This window comes from Neophocaena asiaeorientalis, unplaced genomic scaffold, assembly GCF_003031525.2.
Source record: "Neophocaena asiaeorientalis asiaeorientalis breed wild unplaced genomic scaffold, Neophocaena_asiaeorientalis_V1.1 scaffold117, whole genome shotgun sequence".
In the NCBI taxonomy this organism is placed as follows: Eukaryota; Metazoa; Chordata; class Mammalia; order Artiodactyla; family Phocoenidae; genus Neophocaena; species Neophocaena asiaeorientalis.
In genome coordinates, this window is record NW_020173951.1 from 526,840 (window position 1) to 544,937 (window position 18,098).

The 18,098-nt window shown below is 37.1% G+C and overlaps 1 protein-coding gene across 1 annotated transcript in view; it reads left to right on the forward strand.

Moving 5' to 3' along the window:
- Positions 1-18,098, forward strand: part of AZI2 (5-azacytidine induced 2) — a 36,537-nt gene that overhangs the window by 3,991 nt on the left and 14,448 nt on the right. The window contains exons 2-5 of the mRNA XM_024752862.1: positions 14,102-14,322; positions 15,818-15,943; positions 16,423-16,522; positions 17,587-17,735. Coding sequence (XP_024608630.1) covers positions 14,107-14,322; positions 15,818-15,943; positions 16,423-16,522; positions 17,587-17,735 — 591 coding nt within the window. The 5' untranslated portion in view covers positions 14,102-14,106. The remainder of the gene's footprint in view (positions 1-14,101; positions 14,323-15,817; positions 15,944-16,422; positions 16,523-17,586; positions 17,736-18,098) is intronic.

Sequence of the window (18,098 nt, forward strand, 5' to 3'; positions counted from 1 at the left end):
GTTAATGACATGTCCTATGTATGATCAATAATATTATGTAATATGTAAAATTAATAAAATTTAATATGACCTTTAACTGCTCGTGGGGAAAATAAATGAATGCACAGTAATACATAGTATGTATATGTATACATTTACAGGAAGACGCTATTATTGATATGTGGACATGCATGTGTATATGATTTACACAACAAAAGTATTATAAAATAAATAATTTTCAATACTGACATAGTACTGTAGCCTGGTGGTTATTCTACAATAAACCTTTTCAAGGAATAGTTTATGTAGAATTTCAGCTTTGGGTGCTGGTGGTGAGGTTTAATGCTTCTTCCTTGAGTCTTAGGGAGGTGTGAGTTTCTCCTTTTCCGGTTTACAAGGCCGGGGTATTTTGTTATACTACAAAGACTCTTCATTTTAGGAGTTTATTTTCAATAAGACTAGTTACTGGTATTAACACTAGGGATTAAGAGAAAATATAAGATGGATGCTAATTGGCCTACAATTATGTATGGGTGTTCTACGGGTTGGCCTCCAATTCATGTTAGAGTTAGGAGATCTGCGACTAGTACTCAGAATAAGAGTTGGCTAAAGGGTCAGAATATTATGCTTCGTTGTTTAGATGGAGGCAGTTAGTGGGTAGGCAGTTAGTGAGATAACTCGGTGAGGGTTATAAAAATGAAAGTGGGGTTTTTCATACTCTATATCTGGTGCTGGGTACATTTTTGGGCACTCACTGAATTATAGGGCATTTGAGTGCTGAGGTACATAGTATCTTGAAAAATGGCACTTGACAGTCCCTTCTTTATAAACCAGTTAGCTCATTCCTGCCCTTAATTATTTCATTAAAAAAAGGGAAAGGTGTTGGTTTCTCTCTGTAAGACTTAATCCTTATTCCATAGAAGTGGGCACAGGGATAGTCTGGCTTTTGAGGGGTAGAAAGATGATGAAAATTCTAGATAAGATTCAATTCAGGAGGCAATGTAAAGTCGAGGAAAGAGCCTACTAAATAGGCCTTGATTCAGACCCTAGCTCTGTCACATACTGCCAGTGTGAGTATAGACAAATTTGCCTCACTTCTTTGAGCCTCTGTTTGCTCACCTGTGGTGACAATACCTTTCTAGTCAAGTTTGGTGTTGGCATAATATGTGTACTGTATCTTTTACTCAGTTCCTGGTAAAAGTGAATTCCCTTCTCTCTGTTTAGGTTGCCATACTGTATTTGCATTAAAAGTTTGCCTTCACAATATAGGAAGGGCAGCAGCATCTCAGTGATGTAGTTCAACCCTGGCATTTTATTAGTGGGAAAACTTAGATCTGGAGAGGTAAACTAATCAATAATAAAGGTGGCAGTTCTTAGACTAGAGTCTGGGTTTCTGAATCTCAGGCCATTGTTCTTTCTACCACTGAGTTCTGCCTTGTCCAGATTCTTATTGGGAAAATAAGACTCAATTTTGTATTGCCTCTCAGAATGTGGTATTAAAAGCATAAATTTGGAAGATGGCTTATCTGGGTTCACATTCCCACCTTTGCTGCTGATTCTTTATGTAGGTGTAGGTAAGGTATTTTAATTTTTCTAAGATTTGTTTATAAATTAGGAAGATAATACCTACCTGAGAAGTAGGAAAATGCATGCTGTCCAGAAGAAATTTTCCTCTACCTTAATATTATTGGAGCCAACCTGAGGATTATAATCCAGGAGACAGTCTTTAAGAAAGCTCTAAGGACTGTTCCGCCCTTTAGAGGTCAAAGCATAGTTATATATAAGTTTTTGAGACAAAGGATTATATGTCAAGTGACATATTTTTGACAGTTTACACAATCCAGATCTAAATGTACAAAGTGAGTAATGAGTCATGGGTCATTGTGGCCTCTTACGAGATTAAGAAGGAGGTTATCTCTTAAGGAGCTCTGGTTAATGCGATGTACAACACACCAAAGGGAGGGAGGAGGCCCAAAAGGGTAGAGAAGAATTTTATGTTTAAATTTTTCTTATCTTCTATAAAATATAAATTTTATCTCATCACTTCCCCCTTTTGATCTTTAATCTTTTGATAGCATTAGGTGATCAAATATTTGGTTGCCTTATGCCAGGGTGGTTGCTTATGTGCCCTGGGTCCATCATGCCCTTTGGTGTTGGGTCTTAATAGCTTGTTTTACAGAGTGGTACTAGTGAGATGTCTGTCAAGGACTAATGGTCAATTCCAGTTGTCCAATAGGACTTATGCCAATTCTACCTTGCAGGTGCGTTGTGCGTGTTCATTAATTTATAGAGAGCTATATAGGATTGACAATAGGAGTAACAGTGTCAGTAGTAAACGTTTAAGCCAAGATCCTCCTAAATCATAACATTTTCCTAGTATTTTTTCTAAACTGGGGAGAGGAGTATTCAGAGTGGAAATTTGACTCTTCATATGTGTTATGAGTTAACAAATATCTCGGCCAAATGGTCATACTATTGGAAAAGTGATAGAAACCCAGCACACTAGCATTAAAGGCAAATTGGCAGTGGCTGTTTCCAAGGCTACCCATAGGTGACCTTTAGCCCAAGGGAAACCAGTTGCACATCTTTATAACCATCCTGGAGACAGCCAAGGCCATAAACTTGTTCCATGAGTCCATTAGGTCCCATTAGGAGCTACCCAATATCTTTTCATCTAGTGAAAAGGAGTGTTTAGCACGTTCAGAACAGGTGTCATTAATTGGCCAGGTAAGAGGGTCCCACTTAGTGATATTGAAGGTAATGGGTAGCTTGCACAATACTAGAGTTTCTTCTAAAATAAAATAAGGGCCATCCAGTTAGAGCCTTGGAGAGGAGAAATCCTCCAAGGAAACTAGGAATACTGGACTTAGGTCCACAAACCTATGGTTTGTTTGGATTGATTTTTTTGAAACTTGCAAATGATTGAGCCCAGGGAAGAAATACATTGGATTCATAAGCAAAAGTGTGAGCAATTGTCAAAGTAATAGTGTGCAGGCCTGGGTCATCTTGTGTCAGCTGTCTACTTCAGATGTCATTGTCTTGTTCTGGTCTGGTAGTGCTGGTCCTAGTTAGTCAAAGTCGGGTGTCAGAGACAAGAGTTACAGTTCATTCAGGAGAGGAAGCCTGATATGGCCCTGTCCCACATGGCTGTACAGAGTCTTTTATCTTATGTCTTTTCCAGTGTGCGTAATCTCCTGGTTGCAGGTCATGGTGAATCTGATCTTCATCCAAAAATAGATTATTGTGATCAGCTTTAGAAACAAACTAGAGTATTGTTTTAATAATTCAATTAAACTTTACAGTAATAAAGCATAACAACAAGGAGCCATCTAAGAAGTGAGTCTTAGGTGGTAAATATAAAAAAAAAGCCTCATTTAGCAAAACTAGAATTTAATATCCACTGAAGCATAATCTTTTTCTCTAAAATTACCCTTATTTCTACCAAATATAGCCATATTAATTTGTTTGCGAAATAAGTCTGTAATTGACCACATAGACTCATAAATTGGCTGTGTTGGAACTTTTCATAAGGAATCTTAGATTAAACCTTTAAAAGACCTCTCAAGGCCAGATAAATTACACCAAAGGCTTGCCACAGATTCTGCCTGCAATATCTATAGATCTGGGTGAAGTTCTCTCTTTTTGAGATCCCCAAAATACCTTGAGATTCCTGTACCTATCAGGAGGTGGCCTTCCTTATTTACCTGATAAAGGTGCTGGGAACCTAAGAGTTTCCAATTTCTGGAGGGAGTGGTTGGATAGAGAGAAAAGATAAATGTTTCAATTCTACTTACAAAGGTGTAATTTACCAAATTGCTGTAAGTCATAATTAGCTCGAGGGGAAAGGTTTCCTTGTATCCGGAAAGCACAGATTAAAAACCAGTGGTGTTTTAGCCAAAAATCAAAGGGAAGTTTTGGGAGTGGTAAAAGGACTGGTGGGCTTTAAATTGTGGAGCCACACCTCTGGTTCTGTAAAGACTGGATTTGTAATTAAAAAAAAAAAAAGACACCTGTTTTTTGTTTTTTATGCGGGCCTCTCACTGTTGTGGCCTCTCCCATTGTGGAGCACAGGCTCCAGACGCGCAGGCTCAGCGGCCACGGCTCACGGGCCCAGCCGCTCTGCAGCATGTGGGATCTTCCCGGACCGGGGCACGAACCCGTGTCCCCTGCATCAGCAGGCGGACTCAACCCTGCGCCACCAGGGAAGCCCAGACACCTGTTTTTAATTACTCAAAGAATTGGATTGCCACAGCAATGATATCAAGACCTACCCATCCACCTATGTTGGAATGTTCTTTCCCTCACTGAGCTTAGAGGAGAATGCCAAAAAAAAATTCCTATCAGGCTCTGAATATCAGCTCTGGTCAGTTTAGTCCAACCAGTGGCCTTGCATCTTGGTAATCCATTTACAGAAACTTTTGAGGATCCTCCCTGGGTTTAAGAAATTCTTTAACTGTGGCCCTCAGTTGGCCTCTGATCTGAACTGGCTTACTTATAGCCTCGGGTGATTCCATTTCTAATGGTAACCACTTAATAGTGTCTTCAGAGTGGAAGGCAATTCAGACAGAGGATTACTAGAATGAGTACTTGAAGGGAGGTTAGAGGAGAGCAGTAGTTATGTCAGTCTTTTTTTTTTTTTTTTTGGCCATGCTGCACAGCATGCGGGATCTTAGTTCCCAACCAGGGATCATCAGTCTTTAAAGGATTTTTTTTGTTTATTTTAGGTACTTGTTATAACATTAATATTTCATTAGCTTTCTACAACAAATCTTTCAATGAAGCTGTTTTGGCATTTTGAAGCCTTCTGGGGCTTCTGCATACCAATTAAAATAGATAAAATAATTTAAGATGAGAGCTCTCTAAAACTTCAAATTTACAAGTCTTTCTAATTCAAAGGAACTGAGGAGCTAGCCCTACAGATATTTTCTCATGCTAATGCTAATCTAATTTTAGAAACGGGAAAAACTCTTACCACTCTTGTTTCCAGTAGACCCTGTAGGCAGTGTTCCAGGAGACTGACTGACAGGGTAAGAACTTAGCTTCTGCTGGCTTTCTTTAACTGTGCATGCAAAAATCAGTTTTGGAAAGCCAAAAAAGAGCCCCATCTTGGCTGTTTCAGGGCAGGATATCCTTTAATTCTCAATTAAGTAAGCACTTGCAAGCATAGGGTAAACCCAGCTGGCATCCCCATAGGTGGCAGTCTTTCTAGGAGCTGTTTGGCCTTTAAGGCACAGTTTCCCATTATGAATTTGGTAGTCTAATTCAGATATGAGATATGCTCTGAACAACTTTCTGAGGATAGAAAGGTGGATGGGATGTGTGCTGCTTCTCTCTCGCTCCCTGAAGAGTTACTCTTGGATTAGTTCTACTCTTCTACATGTCTCGGTTTCTCCCTCCCCCAGTAAAGCCTCTGAGAGTGTTCAGAGTGAAACTGAGTAGGACACTGTGGGGCTCCTGGGCACAGAAGCCTTCCTGTACCCTGTTTCTTAACTCCAGCCTCCATGACTCTCCCTGAGTTCCAGAGGGCAGATTCAAACAGTTACTAATCCAGGAAGGGAGGGGATGCAGAGAGGAGGGAGGAGCAGCCAAGAAACAATTGTGCAGCCTTGGGGCAGGGTCCTGGTTCCCCCTCAAGGGATACACATAACAATGTCTTTAAGCTCTTTAAAATGTCAGCATTCTTCATACCAGAGAAAGACCACCTGAGACTACATTAAAGGAACCAGAGAAGCTCATTAAGCAGATTACCTGAGACCAGATGAAAGGAGGCACACCCTAATCTTATCAGCAACCTCACCCTTGAACCATTGCTATAAACTCATCATATCCTCCCAGGTCAGGACACACAGTTTTTTGGGGCAGGAGCCTGCTTTGTCCCCCTTTGCCTGGCAAAGCAATAAAGCTATTCTCTTCTACTTCACTCAGAACACTGTCTCCGAGATTCGATTTGGCACTGGTACACAAGAAGCCGAGTTTTCAGCATCAAGAGCACAAGACAATCAGTCTTTCTAGTGTGCACCTCTGGAAGAGCAGTATTTAATGGTTGTAGTGGGTTCCCCTTCCCCTGTAGGACTGCAACATCACGAGAGTTGATCCTCAGATACTTAAACTAGGTTCTCAGTCACTTGAGAATACCTTGTGGCTGGAAGGAGCAGCTGTCCCTTGTTCTTCAGACCTGAATTAATTCAGTTTCTCATTTCACTAGCAGAAGTTTTGTTCAGACCATATATTGATTTGTTTTTTAAAATTTAACTCTAACAAAAACCTAGCCACCTATGTTTCCCTGGGCCTCCTGCCCAGCCCAGATCCCCTTAGGTCCCCTGCCTGGGAAATGCACCGGTTACCCTTAAGACTCCCAAGTCTTAAGTAAAAACAGCCTGAATAAAATTTGTAGGATCATCGCTTAAAAGTAATGAGATCTGAATATCAGAACTCATCAGAACATCTGAGCTGGTGGGGCTTAATGAGCCCATGCTGGTACTGAGCACTGGTTCACAGTAGATGCCAGGTGTCCTCTGGTGGTAAGACATGGATGTCAACAAAAAGATTAATCAATAGTCTATCTAAGAAAGAAATGAGAAATATTATTTGAGCCAACCTGGTGATTGTACTGGAAGACAGTCTTTTAGAATGCTCTGAGGGCTGCTCCACCCATTAGAGGCCAAAGCACAGTTACATGTTTTTGAGACAAAGGGTTATACTCTAAATGCTGTGTTATTGACAGTTTATACAATCCAGATCTGCCAAGTACAAAAAGTGAGCAGTGGGTCATGGGGTCATCATGACCCCTTAAAGATTAAAGGAAGTTATCTCCTAAGGAGGTCTGGTTAATGCTGATGCACAACACACACTAAAGGGGAGGGAGGAGGTCCAAAGGGGCAGAGAAAACTTTTATGTTTAAATTTTTCTTGTCTTGCCATAAAATACGAAGTTTATCTTATCACCTGCCACGTTCCTTTGGCTGGTCTAAGAATTAAATTGACATGAGGGTAGGTTAACAGGAGAAAATGAAACAAAAGTTTACTAATAAGTATACATGGGAGAGACCCAGGAGAACTGAGTAACTTGCCAAAATGGTCAAAGCCCTCGCCTTAAATATTACCATTCTCAGCTAAAGACAAAAGGGGATGTTAAGGGTGGGGAAGAGTCAGTTATGGGAGGTTCCTAGAATGAGCACAGTAAACAAGGTTGTTATAAGAGTTTCTAGACATTTGGTCATCCTTGCTTTCTGGAAGAGAGAGGGAAACACCTTTACAAATGGATATTTCCCTTAAAAATGTGAATGTTTCTTACAAAACAGTAACTCCTACTTGGTCTTCACAGTTTTTCCCCACCTCTCTTATTTCTTAGAACATAACCAAAGAGACATATTTTGGGGGGGTGAATTCTCCCCTACTATGCAGAAGCACTAGTACCTGTCATATGGTTAGTGAGCAATAAATAGGAAATATTAAGATGATTAAATACAACAGGATAATCATTTTTTTCCTAGAAAAAAGACTAATCTGGTGTCAGAAAATAATTCTATGTTTTCTAGTCTCTCACACCCCAGTATGTATAGCATACCTCAACTGAAGTCCTCTCAATGTTGATTGTAGAAAAGAGTGAAATTTAAGGTCTTCTGAATTCTGATTAATAATGTTTGAATTTTTTTCTTCTTTTTACATCTCTTCCCTAGCCTTCAGCAACTGCTATTCTCTTTTCTACCCACCTCATCTGGCAGATTGTGCCCATCTTTCTCCATTAATATTGTGATATGTAAGAAAAACATATGTGGTCACTCATCTGACCAAAATATATTTCTCATATACATTTGGTCTTCATCCATGGTTCCTTGGCTCACAGCTCCCCAAACCCTTGGAATTACCTGAGGGATAAGAGCCATGGGAGCATCTTTTGCCATAATATTTGGTCTCTTGTCCTCAGTTTCTGAAACCTTTTCAGAGCCATCAAGGTGACATAAATGGATATCTTGTTACTTATAACAAGAGACTTTCCACCTTGACTGGATTTATGTTAATGAGGTGACTTTTGGAAAGCACAGCAGGATGAGGGCTGGTTGCCAGGGGAACTCACCAGGTGATTAGAGAATTAGAACTTTCAGTCCCATTGACCAGGGGGATGGAGGGTGGGGGGGTGAGATATGTTGAATCAGTTGCCAGTGATTTAATCAGTCATGCCTATGTAATGAGGCCTCCATAAAAACCCAAAGAGGGGAGGGTTTAGAGAGCTTCCAGGTTGGTGAACCAGAACATTTCCACATGCCACTATGCTGGCCCCAAACTCCAGGAGGCCAGAAGCTCCTTTGTTAGCACCTGGCCCTGTGTATCTCTACATGTGGCTGTTGATTCATACCCTTTAATATCCTTCGTAATAAACAGTAATCAAGTAAGTAAATGGGTTTCTTTGGTTCTCTAAGCTGCTCTAGCAAATTAATCAAATTCAAGAAGGTTGTGGGAACTCTGATTTACAGCCAGTTGATCAGAAGTACAGGTAACAACCTGGACTTGCTGATCGGTATCCTGAATTGGAGGGAATCATTGGAACCTCCATTTTGCAGCTGGTCCCTCAGAAGTACAGGTAGCAACTTGGGCTTGCCTTTGGCTTCTGAAGTAGAGGGAAGTCTTGTGGGACTGAGCCCTTTACGTGTGGAATCCCATGCCATCTCTAGGTAGATAGTGTCAGAATTGAGTTGAATTGTAGGGCACCCAGCTGGTGTCCAGATCATTGCTTGCTGATGTTGTGGAAAATGCCTCCTCCCCAACACTGGAATTGGGTGATCACAACAACTGTTAATCGTTCTTGGGAATTTCATTGTTCTCAGCAATTGTCAACATCTTTCACCTCAGTCCTTTCTAATTCTCTTAATTTGTACTTATCTTATGTAAACCTCTGAAAAGAAACAAAATCTAATTGCCAAATATATAAAATGTTTTCATAATTATATATAAATTTGTCTATAGATAAATATAGCTCATCCTCCTATATTATTGTGGTTAGATGAAATGATGAATATGAAGTAACTTTCTGTAATAAGAACAAAATCTCCATGCAAAAGTTAGGTGATGACACTGTTGTAAAGCAGTTATACTCCAATAAAGATGTTCAAAAAAAAACAAAAGTTAGGTGATGTTTACCAACTGATAACATAGAACTAACCATGCGCACAAATGTTTAAGAGTACTAGTTATCATCGGGATTCTGTAAATCACGTAGTATCCACTTAGCTCTGTTTCCACTACAGTAGCGGTCCTTAAATTGGAATGGGACTTAAAGTCACATGGACTGATTACTGACAGTTCAGTTTGATGATTTTCACCCCAACATTCTGATTTGCATAGATCTGCACTGGAGCCTAGCAGTCAGTAGTTTTGAAGAGAACTCTAAATGATTCTAAGGCAGTTGTCCATTCCTCACTTTGCAAACACTGCTCTAGGTCAGCTCCAGTTTCTTAGAATATTCTTGTAAAAGACCATTTTTTGTGTTGCATGTCCCTGTAGGATACATTTATCATTGACTTTCATGATAGAGAGAGGCCCACTTAATCTTGTTTTGGGATAATATTTTTGACATTTGTTAAGTTTTAAAAATTCATATTATCACTTCCTGCTAGGCTATTTAAAATACTATCTAATCTTTTGATCATTCTAATCTTTGATAATAATCTGCTCATTGTACTCACTTTTTAAAGATTAAAGTAAATACAGGTTTGTTATTTTAAGATAATTTAAGTTATGGTAAATAAGGTTAGATACAGTATAAATTTTCGCGAATGTTCTAGCTTTGTCTAGTGTAAGTCTAATAATAGCCAATTAGGCTTTTACCATTTATGCAGAAAATCAAATTTTCCGGGCCGGATACTTTGGATACCCATGAAGAGGCATTTCATCACAAAGTATATAAAACTGAATCTTACTTTACTGTGAGTTAGGCTACTGCAGCTCCCTTTATTTCTCTGTAGAAATAAGGTTGAGGAAGGATGCTTGCATAAGCAATAAAGCCAAAGGTTACACATAGCCTATTTTGTTACTTTGCTAGCAGTTTTCCTTTCAGTATAGTAATAAATACAGTGGGATATCTGCCTTCTATTATTTGGTACCTTTCTGAGATCTCATTTTCCCTGGCCCTGCAGCTTTTAATCTCCAGAAGTTGGGTGTGTATGGAGTAATATGATAAGCATTAATATTTCTGATACTTATGTGATTTTATATTTATTTTTGCAAGGATAGAAATTAAATTTTTCATTTTCATTTCATAACAAATTTAAATGACAACTATTAAAACAAAATTTGATGCGTATCTGTGATGCAAGTGGATTTTCTCTTTGGTGTGCTTGGCTATTTTCTCATATACTTTTTAAGACAGATAAGCAATTTTTTAGGACAGTGCATTCCAAGTCATGTTTATAGTATATAGAATAAATATATAGAATAATGATATAAAACTTGAAAAAAGATTTTTTAGGCAAATAATGTTTTCTTGTATTTAGAGAGAGACCATATGCAACTTTGGGTGATTTATAAATAAAATAGGAAACAGATATAAGTATATAAAATAAGCAATCTGACTATGCATTTTATCCTAAAAATGACCAGTTATCATACTTTATAAAATGTGACATCGTTAAATCATTACACTCCCTTCCATATAAGGTACTTAAAAACCTTCCAAAAGGTTCCCACTTTTGTAGTTCTTGATGAATTTAGTGTGTAAAAGATTCATTGGGTGGGCTTCCCTGGTGGTGCAGTGTTTGAGAGTCTGCCTGCTGATGCAGGGGACACGGGTTCGTGCCCCAGTCCGGGAAGATCCCACATGCCGCGGAGCGGCTGGGCCCGTGAGCCATGGCCACTGAGCCTGCGCGTCCGGAGCCTGTGCTTCACAACGGGAGAGTCCACAACAGCGAGAGGCCCCGCGTACCGCAAAAAAAAAAAAGATTCATTGGGGAGGGAAAAGTACTAATAGTTCAGGCTCTGAAATCCAAGTTTTTGTGCTGATCTTGGTTAAACTTCATAACCTTTATGGGTCCCAGTTTTTCCGTCTGTGAAATGGGTGTAATAAGATTTTCCTACCTCATAGGGTAATCATGAGAGTTAATGGGGATAACATTTGTAAAACACTTAGCACAATACTACATTTGATTATGAATATATTTTATAGTTGCTGTATAAGTATTCCTCACATTCTTGAATCATGTCCAAGTTTTTCTTAAATTCCACAGAATAGGGACCAAATCCTATAGTCTCTTTATCGTAAAGGACGATCTCCGTTGGTCTCCATTCTGTTTTTCCAATCTCATCTCTTGTCATTCCCCTCCTCATTCTTTTTCCGCATTCTCTTTCAGGCCCTTGAACTTGTTACCCCTGCTGGAACTTAGCAAACTGTCAACATTTAAGTACAGAAAGTACAATAAAAATAACCATGCTCTTCACCTAAGAATGCAGGGTTAAGAGTCATTTGATCTTTCCCTGTACCTTCTTTAAAAACTCCTCCTCCTCCCCACTCCTCAATCCTTTTAGCATTCTCTATTATCTCAAATATATTACTTCCCTTTATGGCATAACAATTATTTTACTGCACAGCCGTCTCCCACATTGGGTTTTCCTTGCTGAGTAAATGATTGTTTCATGATAAAAATGAATGAGTAGGAAGTCACACTGCTGACCTAGTTAGAACTTTGCGTAAAGCAAAAGCATATAGGCTTGGATCCTCAAAGTGCACAAACTGTGGGACACCATCTGTTTCAACTCTGTAGAGCAGTTTGTTTTTCAGCTGTCTTTAGGAAAAAAAAGAATGATTCCAGTTGAATAAATCCTGTCCACTTGGTTGGATAGTAAGATATTTTGATTTAAGTCAGATGTCTAAGATAGGCACAATTTTACTTCTCCTTAAGCTAGACTGCATCCTATCACTTAACTAGCCATGTGCTCTTATTCTGCTTGTTCCTCTTTTAAGATATAATGTGTGTGTGAAAGAGTGTTAGATAGAGACACATATGCCTACTTGAGGTTTGCAGTATGGGAATAACCCATACTTTCCTTTTGGAAAGGAAATATGAGGATTTCAGCTACTAGCAATGTGATTCGAATGATGTTTATTTACTGTTATTTTGGAACAGAGTTGAATCCAGAGAGGAAAAAGTAAACCCTTCAGAGGAAGAAAACTTTACTCTTTATCCATCATTAGGAGAAAGTGCAGTTTTGTACTGGAAGCAGCAGGAGTTAATTATGGTTATGAGGATCTGCCATTTTGGGGGCATATTGGGGTATTTTTCAACTTTCTTGATAAACTGGCAAAGAATCTAACTTAAGGAGTTGTCCTACATGGTTAGAAATTGTTAAATTGGTGTTGGTGAAGAATGACTGAATCATAGGTTTCAACTACTCAGATTTGTAGTAAACACATTTATTTTTGCCTAACTTTCCTATAATCCTAGATATAAACAAATCACTGGACATGCCAAACTCTGACTTTAGTTGAGAGCAATTGGAAGCTTTCAGTTATAAAATCAGAAAAGCAAATAGATGATGATGGAAGACCAGACGCTGAAAACAACAAACAAAACCTTCCCTTAGTATTCCTGTTGTCTGAAATAAAGCAAAACAAACGTTACAGGCGTGTGTGTGTGTGTGTGTGTGTGTGCGCGCATATTATATATACATAAACTGAATCACTGTGCTGTATACCTGAAGCTAACAGAACATTGCAAATCAACTATACTTAAGTAAAAAACAAAATTTTTTTAAATAAAGTATACAATGGAGAAAAGACAGTCTCTTCAATAACTGGTGCTGGGAAAACTGGACAGTTCATGTAAAAGAATGAAATTAGAGCATTCTCTAACAAGATATACAAAAATAAACTCAAAATGGATTAAAGACTTAAATGTAAGACCTGAAACCATAAAGAAGAGAACAGTCAGAACGCTCTTTGACATAATTCATAGCAGTATTTTTTTTTGGATCTATCTCCTAAAGCAAAGGAAACAAAAGCAGAAATTCACAAATGGGACCTAAATAAACTTAAAAGCTTTTTCACAGCAAAGGAAATAATCCACAAAATGAAAAGACAACCTACTGAATGGGAGAAAATATTTCCAAATGTTATGACCGATAAGGGGTTAATATCCAAAATATGTAAACACCTCATACAACTCAACATCAAAAAAAAAACAACCTGATTAAAAAATGGACAGAAGACCTGAATAGACATTTTTCCAAATACAGATGGCCAACAGACACAGGAAAAGATGCTCAGCATCATTAATTGTCAGAGAAATGCAAATTCAGACTACAATGAGATATCATCTCACATCTGTCAGAATGGCTATCATCAAGAAGCCATTGGTGCAGCTACTATGGAAAAGAGTATGAAGGTTTCTCAAAAAACTAAAAATAGAGTTACCATATGACCCAGCAAGTTCACTCCTGGGTATATATCCAAAAAAAGTAAAAACACTAATTCAGAAAGATACATGCACCCCAGTGTTCATAGTACTATTTACAATAGTCAAGATGTGGAAGCAACCTAAGTGTCCATTGACAGATGAATGGAGAAGAAAAGATGTGGTATATATGTACAATGGAATGAATACTACTCAGCCATAAAAAAGAATGAAATTTTGCCATTTGCAACAACATGGATGGATTTGGAGGGTATTATGCTTAGTGAAACAAGTCAGACAGAGAAAGACAAATACTGTATGGTATCACTTATATGTGAAATCTAAAAAATAAACTAGTGAATATAACACAGGTATAGAGAACAAACTAGTGGTTACCAGTGAGGAGAGGGAATGGGGGAGGGGCAAGATAGGGGTAGGAGGTTAAGAGGTACAAACTACTATGTATAAAATAAATAATCTACAAGGATATATTGTATAGCACAGGGAATATAGCTAATACTTTATAATAATTATAAATGGAATATAACCTTTAAAATTGTGAATCACTGTGTTGTACACCTGAAACTTACATAGTATTATACATCAACTGTATCTCAATAAAAAAATGAAAAAGAAATAGGAGTTTTAAAACATTTCCCCAATATTCACATTATTCCAAATATACCTTCTTTTTTCTGCTCATTTATTCAATGAGACATTCTATTTTATGTTCTTAAATAGCTGTCATGGATGCACTGGTAGAAGATGATATCTGCATTCTGAATCATGAAAAAGCCCATAGGAGAGATACAGTGACTCCAGTCTCAATATATTCAGGAGATGAATCTGTTGCTTCACATTTTGCCCTTGTCACTGCATATGAAGACATCAAAAAACGACTTAAGGATTCAGAGAAAGAGAACTCTTTCTTAAAAAAAAGAATAAGAGTTTTGGAAGAAAAGGTAATTTATCTGTTTACCTTCATTATGTTTGTGACTTAATAATTCAAAGCATTTGAAATTTTAAATATTTTTCTGCTCTGTCTTCCATGAGTACCAAATTTCTAAGGATAACTCACTGCTAATCTCAAAACCCTGGGCATTTTACTTAGCCTACTGTGTTTCACTTATCATAGTGCTTGGTGAATATTTGCAGAATAGGATTAACAACATGAAGGGATTAAAGTTCAAATATTTTTCTTACCTCTTTTTATCAGATTGCCTTACCTTCATAGCTGTATGTATTTTATTCAGGATTTTTAAATATGTGCAAAAAATTATATACCAACAAAGGAAATGAAGTGTCAAAGGAAGAAGTTCCTGGAACATTGTTCTGATATGTTTAATAATGTTTTCGTCAGTACTAAAATTTTACCACGACTGACATCTTTACCTCAACATTCTCCTTTGTTCTTGAACACATGTAATAAGAATGCATTTAACTGAAGAATTAATGTCTTCTGTTTACACCTTTTAATGCAGAAACTGTTATGGAATACATAAGCAAGGTAGCTGATTCAATTATAAATCATCAGATCTACTTAGCTTATTGGGAAATCTTCCTCACTCATCCATTTATTGGGAAATCTTCCTCACGCATCCATTTATTTTTAAAGTTTAACTTAGTTCATTATTCTTCAGATCATAGTTTATGATCCTTAGATCTTCAGTGTAGTCGTACGTTACAGACAGCAGCTTGCACAAAGCGGGAAGGAAATGATCTAGTTATAAAAACTTAAGGATAGGGCTTGGTAGAGTTTCACTCATTTGGAGGAAGTAAGAAAAGACTCAGTTGTAAAAATAATCAATTTCTTTGTATTCGTATGAATTTTCTTAATGACTATTAAATAAAATTGTGACATACTGGATAGAGTGACAAAAGGTAACATTTTGGAGCTTGTAGTTAGGTTTATTCTAAAAATCAGTAGAAAAATGTGATTTGGTATAAGTAACATTGGAAATATTTTTGTACTTTGTGACCAACAATCCTAATAATTTCTCTTCTGGAATAATATAGGAATTGAACTAACACGTCTATTCCTTAAAATGTCAGGTACACACTAACTTGTTACTTTTCTGATGATGGAAATTAAATACTGTGTGCTGGCTTGGAAACACATAAGCACTATGAAAGAATGCTGTACTGTGTTTAGTATGACGAATTAATATTGTAAATAGTTACTACAAAGTATAAGATACTGATTAAGTAAAAGCCTGAAAGAAGAGTTTTAAAAGTATCTGTTCTGTACTTTCTTAATCAGTAAAGCTTAATTGTGTGGAAGTGAAATGTTCACTTAATTGTAGTCCAGGCTTTATTCCCTGAATTAGAGTAATTAAGGTCCAGGCTTTATTCCCTGCATTAGAGTAATTAAGGTAAGTTGTGCAGCCATAGAAGACTGACTTATTTTCTTATGTAGAATATCCTCTTAAGCCTTGTCTTCTAATTTTATACCATTAGCTTATAGGAGCTCGAAAGGATGAAGAAACAAGTTCTGTGGGACGAGAACAAGTAAATAAGGCCTACCATGCATATCGAGAGGTTTGCATTGACAGAGATAATTTGAAGAGCAAATTGGATAAAATGGTAAGTTGGTTTGAAAAGGATGGTATTTGTATGTTGTAAATGAGTTTTCTCCTTCAAGAGGTTAAAATTAGAAATGAGAGATATTTGCACTTATTAGATAAAAAATTTGCATGGTCAAGGCAAAAATGGAACATTTTGATAGGAATATTTCTAAGTTATTTCTATACAAAATAAGTACTCAATATGTAATGATGTTTAGGTCCTTTTTTTTTGATGTTTAGGTCTTAAGTACATCTAACACCACTAACTTCTTTTGAAAAATCATGACTTAGTAGAGTTTATCACTGTGTTTTTTTTTAAACGCCAGTGAATAATATGTCCTAAGTTAGAAAAAGAGATTAGTGAAAAACTGAGTTCATTTCCCACCTTGCTTTTCAAAGGATAGAATCAGTTTTTTCAACATCTACCTGAAAATTAATATATAATACCAACCTATAGATTTTATTGAATGTAATTTGGCATTTTCTCTACTTAACTAGAATAAAGACAACTCTGAATCTTTGAAAGTGTTGAATGAACAGCTACAATCTAAAGAAGTAGAACTCCTCCAGCTGAGGACAGAGGTGGAAACTCAGCAGGGTAGGCCACTTAAACGTGTTACAATTATTCTAACGCAATTAATACATTTTTCCATTCCTGTGTTATATCCATGATCAGTTTGCTATATCTGTATCCTAAGGACTTATTTTTTAATTTTTAGGCTTATATTAATTGCTCTGCTTTTACAAAGTATCAACTTTTAACTTTTCCTTGGATATAAATTGTACTTTTCCTAGAGAAAATTTGATGGTTTTTATTCAGGGCTAGTTTGCAGTGAAGTAGATGAAGAAAGGAGTAGAACCCCATCCTCTACAAAGCCTCTTGCCCACTGCTAGACACCCTGTCATTGAGTAGTTACAGTTGCTTCCCCCCGCCCCAATTTCTAAAGGTTGTTACAATGTGCAGATGAGATGCTATGTTGAAAAGTTAAGAGTGGGAGATATGGGTATTAGCCTGCTCCCATGCACATTCATTCTGATGAGACAAGCTGACGAGTAGGCCTCTGAGAGACCTTTTGATGGGAGGTTGAGGTGAGATCTCTCATGGCAGCTGATTGGGTCTTTTTCTATGTACAGAGCCTAAGGAACCAAGTCAAGGGTTAGTCCATATCCAGTGGTATTGAGTTTGTACAGTGGAATGTTTATGAATAAAATTGTTTGGAAGTTATGTTCTAGGCCTGATGGTCAAACTTTATACTTTCTAAAGGGACTAGATGGAGTGATGAGCTGAGTGAGCATCAGTTTACTCACTTCATTTAATTCTTATCACTCTCAACCTTGACGTATATAGATTATTCATCCATCTATAATTTCAGCATATGCTTGATATGTGTTGTATATTTTAAAGTTTCAGGCTGACAAATTTGCTCTTTAACCTAAACCAAAAATCAGGGATGGGGTAATTAATACATTCTAAAATAAGATTGCTAGATTTCTTATTAGCATAGATACGTGAAAGTAATTACTGTTTTTCAGAAACTTAGTAATTGTTCATTATTTATATTGGTTTTTCTTTTAACCTGCATTTTATTAGCATAATCTTTTTCGAATTGCAACCAATGTAGAAGTCAGAAATAACAATTTTAATGTCCATCCTTTTTGTAGTGATAAGAAATTTAAATCCACCTTCATCCAACTGGGAGGTGGAAAAGTTGAGCTGTGACCTGAAGATCCATGGTTTGGAACAAGAACTGGAACTGATGAGGAAGGAATGTAGAGATCTCAAAATAGAGCTACAAAAAGCCAAACAAACGGTATTACAGAATTATTAAATTGAGAAATTCAGCATGCATATGTGTGCATCATATGTAGGATTTATAACTAAGTGTTAAATCATAGAGTTGACATAAATTATAACTACTTAGAGAGTCACATTATCTGAAAATTCACCTTTATCTTGCCCTTTAATCATTTTTGCTAAAATATGATAACTGTATACTTTTAGCATAATCCCAGAATTATATTATGATTTTGTTGTTTAAAAGCTAATTTTTAAAAACCTTATTAGTTTATTAATTTATTAAAGCTGTTCTTTCAGACTTCCTTTCCTTCAGTTTCCTTAAGTCATTTTTTTCTCTGTAAAGTTTAAAGAGAACTCAGGTTTTAAGTTTCCCTCT